This window comes from Nematolebias whitei, chromosome 13 (genome assembly GCF_014905685.2).
Source record: "Nematolebias whitei isolate Nwh7 chromosome 13, NemWhi1, whole genome shotgun sequence".
In the NCBI taxonomy this organism is placed as follows: domain Eukaryota; kingdom Metazoa; phylum Chordata; class Actinopteri; order Cyprinodontiformes; family Rivulidae; genus Nematolebias; species Nematolebias whitei.
In genome coordinates, this window is record NC_056510.1 from 42,813,321 (window position 1) to 42,820,681 (window position 7,361).

The 7,361-nt window shown below is 46.5% G+C and overlaps 1 protein-coding gene across 1 annotated transcript in view; it reads right to left on the minus strand.

Annotated features, from left to right (window-relative positions):
* The window catches only part of itgav (integrin, alpha V), a gene marked incomplete in the record, with an annotated part of 192,048 nt that overhangs the window by 8,995 nt on the left and 175,692 nt on the right, over positions 1-7,361 (minus strand). The window contains 1 exon segment of the mRNA XM_037686717.1: positions 525-683. Within this exon segment, the coding sequence (XP_037542645.1) occupies positions 525-683 (159 nt within the window).

The window sequence follows — 7,361 nt, forward strand, 5'->3', positions numbered from 1 at the left end:
TGTCGTTAGAGGCCTAACAATAGCTTGTTAGGGCCCTAACAATAGGTCATTAGAGCCCTAACAATAGATCATTAGAGTCCTAACAATAGGTCGTTAGAGCCATAACAATTGGTTGTTAGAGCCCTAACAATAGGTCGTTAGAGCCATAACAATTGGTTGTTAGAGCTCTAAAAATAAGTCGTTAGAACCCTAACAATTGGTCATTAGAGCCCTAACAATAGGTCGTTAGAGCCCTAACAATTGATAATTAGTGCCCTGATGGCCACTTCCTATTCAAAGGGGGCTGAGTGATGCAATAACAGCATTGAAACAGGTGCTTTTGTTTGTATTTTCATCTGCACTCCAGCTGCACCTGAACTGCCAGAACTCCTGCTATAATGGAGGTGTTTACATGTGCTGATGATTGATTTGTAACCCAAAGATCTGCAAACATTAAAACACATTTGGCTGGGAGTTTTTTTATGGGTAACAGAATGTGTGACGTCAGCAGGATGGTGTGAGCGGTGCTTGTTTGTGAGTCTTACAGAGACGTTGAACGGGTTGATCTCTATGTCCGTGGTGCAGTTGATGGGCCCTTCAGTGTCGAAGCTGGTGATGTAGAGCAGAGAGCCGTTCTTGAAGTGGTACGGCCACGTAACCTTCAGAGATGCTTTACTGAATGTACTGGGCCCGTTGTTCAGGAGCTGAGGGTCAAACAACATTCTTGAGCAACAGCACGGAGTCTTTTGGTTTTCTACTACAGCAGGTTTATTTCACAGAAACTTTACTAATAAAAGCCTGATTTATTTTGGGGTAAAATAAATATAAGTAGCATTAGAAAAAACAACTCAGACTTTAGAAGTTTGTCCACATTTCTGAGTTTAAATATTTTCAAAATTATATTTCAGATTTGTCTTACAACCTTTGTAAATAATGTTATAATAAAAAGTATTTAATCATCTTTTGTAAAATATCAAGAAATTAAAAAATGTTGACTATAAGAAAATGTTAACGATCATTTTGATTTGAACTTGTACTTAAATGATTTTTATCCTAAAATAAAATTTTCACAATCATTTTAGTATATTTTGTTGATATAAAACAAAATTTTACAAGTCAATTTTTACAAAGTTATGAAACTTCAGATGCAATTCTCTACAGAAACAGAATAAATGCACTACTTAAGCACGAGTTGGCAAAAACTATATTTAAGTTTAAAAGTGTAGAAAATATAGTTAACCGAGTCTAATATCCATCCATCTATCCATCCATCCATCCATTATCTTTACCCGATTCTTCAAATTTTGGGTCATGGGGGTCACTGGTGCCCATGTTCAACTCTCACTGTGCGAGAGGTGGAGTACACCCTGGACAGGTCTCCAGTCCATCACAGGGACACGTAGAGACAAACTACTCCAATTCACTCTCTCACTCACACCTAGGAACAATTTAAAGTTACCAATCAGCCTAACGTGCCTGTTTTTGGTTTGTGGGAGGAAACTGGAGTACCCTGAGAAAACCCACCCAACACGAAGAGAACATGCAAACTCCACCCAGAAAGGCCCCCGGACCGGGATTTGAACCAGGGTAACCTGCTTGCTGAGCGACAGAAGCTCTACCAGTTGTGCCACCGTGTTGCCCAAGTCTAATATCCACAAGAGAAAATTATTTTTATATAAATAATTTCAGGAAATGTTTTGTCAAAAAAATTAATGGAATTTATCAGTAATTTATTACTGGTAATATCTCACTGGGGTTTGTTAACTAGTTGAAAAATTGCCATACTGTCCGGTCTATAAGCCACTACTTTTTTCACAGGCTTTGAAACCCGTCCGTGGCTTGGACAATGCTGCAGCTATTTTATGTTTTTTTTTTTTTTTTTTTTTGATGGGCTAACGAGCTTCCTGCCACCAAAAACATTTGGCTTTGTCACACCCGGCCGCTCACATAACTGCCCAATACATGTTTGTCTTGGTGGTGGTGGTGGTGGGGTCCTTGTGACTCTTCCTGTTCCACACACAGACAAAGTGAACCCCAGAGGTCGTCATGACAACTACCTCCTCACTCATGGTTACGAAAGTTACGTATGTAACTTCGGTTCTATGAATCCCGGATGACTGCCAGAGGGTGGTGCTGAAAGCACTGAATGTACCATACCATACCACTTTATTTATAAAGCACTTAAAACAGCTACAAAGCCAACCAAAGTGCAGTACAGACAAAACAACAGGTAACACACAAAGCAAAATACAAAATGAGGTAAATCAGAATATAGACATAAAAACGATGCAGATAATGACGACAAACCAGTGTGGAGCATACAGGATCAAAACACAGATCATCTTGTGTTGAGAGCTATTGAATAGTAGTGAGTTTTTAAACGAGACTTGAAAACCAAGAGGGAGGGGGCCTGTCTGACAAGCAGAGGTAACTTGTTCCAGAGTCTTGGTCCTGCTACAGAGAAGGCCCTGTCACCTCTGCGCTTAAGACGAGTTCCTGGAACTGTGAGGAGCAACTGGTCCGCTGACCTCAGGGAGCGTGGTGGGACATACGGTTGTAGCAAATCAGAGATGTTCCCTTTGCGTACCCCAAGAAAGGTGATCGTCTGGGAAGGGATCAGGCAGCTCTTCTCCAGGTTGACATTAAGGCCCAACTGGGACACATGAGCGAGCAGGCGATTCGTGTCGTAAAAGGCACAAGCCCGAGACGGGGCGCAGAGAAGCCAATCGTTTAGTACAGCAGAACCTTCACTCCGTAGGCCTGCAGGCAGAGGAGAGAGGGCTGACTTCACGCACGGAGTGAACACCCTCGGGGAAAGAGAGAGCCTGAATGGGAGCACCCAAAACTGTCAGTGATGACCTTGATAGGCAAACCTGAGAAAGCGGCGATCTTCTTCCGCAACAGGCACATGAGAATAAGCATCTTTCAAGTCTATCGACGTGAACCATTCTCCCCTTGTGACAGCTTGAAGGACCTCTGCTGTCATGAGCACGTGGGAGGGCAGGACCCTTAGGTACTTGTTGAGTCCCCTCAGATCTAAAATGGGACGAAACCCGCCGTCCTCTTTGCACGAGGAAGTAAGTCGAGTAATAGCCTCTGGGTTGTTGCAGAGGGTCCACTGCCTCGATTGCACCCTTGTCCAGGAGGGCAAAAACTCCTGGTCTAGTGCTCAAGCTTTCACCGGGTCGACGATTATAGTCATCTTGACCCGGCGTGAGATGTGAGGCCACCATCAGGACTGTAGTCGGTAACCATAGGTCAGAGTGGCAACCACCCATGGGTCCACAGCATGAGCCGCCCAGTAACTGAGCTATTGGCCCGGTAGCATCAGCAACACCCTCCACAGCTCCTGGGGGGCATGAGGGTGGGGGGGGGGGGGGGTGCGGCGGCCATAATCCCCAGTCCAAACCTGCCCAGCTGGTTGGTGGATTGACTCACGAAAGCTCCTGTCGGGTCTCTGCTGAACCGCACGAGGGTAACAAACAACTCAGCCAATCATGACCCCGAGGTGGCGGCTGAATGCTGGGATCAGCTGACGGGCGCCTTGGATGCCAAGGATGTGAAGGGGGCATCGCCCTGCTAAGGCCTGAAAACTGCTGCCTTGTCTGTTGTGCCTGGACAGGCACCAAACATCACTGTGCAGAACTTCCTCTGGTGACATGATGCGTGAGGCAACAACAGGTTCGATCACCGGCATGCGTTCCAAGCCTGCTGCAGCTGGCTTATGCATAGCCGCCAACACTCCGCCATCCTTGTTGGCATGGCTTGTTTTGATCAGTTGGTCCCTCAACTCAATTTATAACATTTCTTCAAAGAGAAGACAGGCTTTAGGCGAGTCGAATTACCCTGTTGGCACGCACGCAGCTGGATATCTCATCGACTGGAAGACTTGATGATGTGTCTATCTCTGCTGCCATATGTGGATTTTAAGGACGCATATTTAATTGGATTTACGATAACTGGTTCCTGCTTTTTGTATTTGGCTGGTTGCAGTTTTTTCTTCAATCAAAGAAGTTGTCGACAGCAAATTTGGACCCGATCACGCTGCTTGCCTTTATGATGGCTTGGTTCTTGTCTCAAGTACCCAGACTCAAATGCTTTGGGCTGAATGGATCAGATCTTGGGGATTTTACTCAGTCACGTTCCATCGGTGTGGCCATGTAATTTGGACATTTCGGAACCGAGTTGACCAACACAGACTAAAGGTAGATGTCATTAAGTTCTGCCTGTCCCCAAAACAACTGTGTGTTTATCTAAGTTGGCTCCCTTGGCTGGCCTTAAAGGCCATCTTATCTGAATTTGCCTGGAGTACATGTGATCTGAAGCTCACCACCCCCTCACTGAGGAATTTCCAACTGATAACCAGATGGAACCAGCTGAATAAACTTTGTGTCATCATTTCAGGACTCTTGGATTCTCATAGACGTTATTCTTGGCCAATCCTCGACATACCTCGAGAATGTTTATGGATCTCACCTGAGGCCATTGACTGATTTTCCATCCTTATCAGAACTCGAATGACCTCAAGAGAGAGCATCTATGAACATGCTGACTGCTCTCGGCTCCCCCCCTCTGCAGAATGTCTAAGTCACTATGTGCTTGTTTGTGTGGTGTATTTTTTTTATATTAGAAGGTATTTTTTCTCAGGCAGGAAAAAAAAAGTCTGATAGGAATTTTTTTTTGCCTCCAACTCCTACATGTGTCCAGTTAACCACTGTTTTTGTTTCTTCGAGGCTCAATGTGATTTATCTGTTTAAATAAAGGTTGAATCCGCGGAGAGGTGCGCAAAGACCTTTGGGTCCCGCCAGCAACCATGCAACTCCCTCAGATACTCCTCTGATGGAGGTACAGAAAAGGAAGAAGGGGCCCGTCTGCGCCTGCAGAAGGCACTTCCAGGGGTGGACTCCTCTGGTTGCAGTTGTCTCAGGGCCATACGCATGACGTCCTGCATTGAGCCGTCACCTGACCCACTAGCTGCACTCCGAGATGAAGAAAATGAACCAGTCTCTGAGACTTGAGATGAGTGTTCTTCCTCCTCACCTAAAAGGTGAGAGGCAGAGGCAGCCAAGGATAACACTTCTTCCTCTGCAGCCAACTCAGGCATGGGTGGGAAGGAGAGTCTGGTTGCTGCCACTGGCTCAGCCCCCATTTGGCGTGCCTGAAAAAAGTACTTCATCTCCGCCAATTCTGCAGACAACTGCTCCACCCTCATGGAGAGACCCTGATTAGACTTGGCTTGCCTCTTTCTAGGAGGGGCCACAGAGACTGCGGCCTCAGTTCCGGCATTTGGGCACCTATGTGGAGCCTCCTGCCCAGAAGGCGGGAGGTCACTGCCGAGGTCAGGGAGAAAACTGGGCCAGCCGAGCTACCCTCACAACACGAGGCATGACGCTGCGGTTCATGTAGGGGTTCTCTGACAAGACCTCCACCAGATGGTCATGTCCAAGGCAGGCAGGACACAGGTCGTGACCGTCATCCACCTGAAGCACAGCCCCACAATCTGTGCAGCAGTGAGAGCCGTCCATGCTTCTTACTTTAGGCAGTTTACTCAAGTAAAAACCGCAACTCAGCAAAGGGGCTGGCATCGCCAGCTATGTCCAAGATACAGGACGAAAACAAGGATGAAAGGATAGGCCAAAAATTGGGAGAGGGGGCGCGCACGCTTGCCGTCACCAATTAAGGAAAAGAAACTCAGAAAGGCTAACACCGCTAGCTCAGCCGGTAAAAGAGGACAATTGGGAGAGGGGGCGTGAATGTTTGCCTTCACCAATTAAAACAAGGCCAGAACTCAGAGAGGCTAGCAGCGCTAGCCCAATCCAACCACTTATGAGGTTGGTGCAAGTGATTGCGAGAGGGGATACAAATGCTTGCCCTCACCAATAAAAAACAGGCCAGAACTTAGGGAGGCTGGAACCGCTAGCTCGGTCCAACCGTGTATAATAATAATAATAATGTCATCACAATGTCAGCACTGTATGTTTCCATACAATGGCAAAATTAGTCTCTGCATTTAACCTATCCACCACCAGGGTGCAGTATGAGGTTGATACAAATGATTGGGAGAGGGTGCTCGAACACTAGCCTTCACCAATAGAAAACAAGGCCATAACTCAAAGAGGCAAACACCTCTCGCTCAGCCCAACCATTTACAAGGTTGGTGAAAATGATTGGGAGAGGGTGCTCGAACGCTAGCATTCACCAGTAGAAAACAAGGTCAGAACGTAGGGAGGCTAGCACCACTAGCTCGGTCCAACCATTTATAAGGTGGTGAAAATGATTGGGAGAGGGTGCGCAACGCTAGTCTTCACTATCAGAAAACAAGGCCAAAACTCAGAGAGGCTAGTAATGCCAGCTCAGTCCAACCGTGTACGAGGTTGGTGAGAATGATTGGAAGAGGGTGCACAACGCTAGCCTCCACCAATAGAAAACAAGGCCAGAACGTAGGGAGGCAAGTACTACTAGCTCAGTCCAACCGTTTATGAGGTTGGTGAAAAATGATTGATAAAGGGAGTGCGAACGCGCGCCTTTACAAATTAGAAAACAAGACCAGAACACAGCTGGCTACGTAATTAACTTGGGAGCACAATCCAAACCGATCTCGTGGTTGGAAGCCTCCAACAGAGCGGACAGAGCCGCTAACCAAGGCAAAAGAAAAGTAAAAGACTACTCACCAGTGTTGAATCACACACACACAGTAGTCAGACGCTGTAAGTTGGGAGAGGAGCAAAAGCCGCCGTAGTCCCCAATGAACAGCAGAAATACTTTGAACGAAGGCTAAACCATTGCGGCCCTTAGGAGGGTGAGCACGCTGCTCCAGCCAACGGGCAGTCGGGCCTCCGAAGACGGTGAAAAGGTCCAAGGGCTGAAGCCCTGAATTGAACTGCGCGCGAGAAGAAAAAAGGAACAGAGCCGCGGATGACGCCAGGCTATATAGCCTCTGATTGGTCATCCGTGTCACACTTGTGACTTCGTTGGTATTACTACTCTAACAGCGCATGTACGAAGGGAATATTTAGGGCTTTTAGCACCGCCCTCTGGCGGTCAGGAGGGATGAAATAGAACTCTACTGAATGGCCCAACACATAATGAACACAAACTAACACATGATGAACACAAACTAACACGTGATGAACACAAACTAACACGTGATGAACACAAACTAACAGGTGATGAACACAAACTAACACGTGATGAACACAAACTAACACGTGATGAACACAAACTAACACACGATGAACACAAACTAACACGTGATGAACACAAACTAACACGTGATGAACACAAACTAACACGTGATGAACACAAACTAACACGTGATGAACACAAACTAACACACGATGAACACAAACTAACACGTGATGAACACAAACTAACAGGTGATG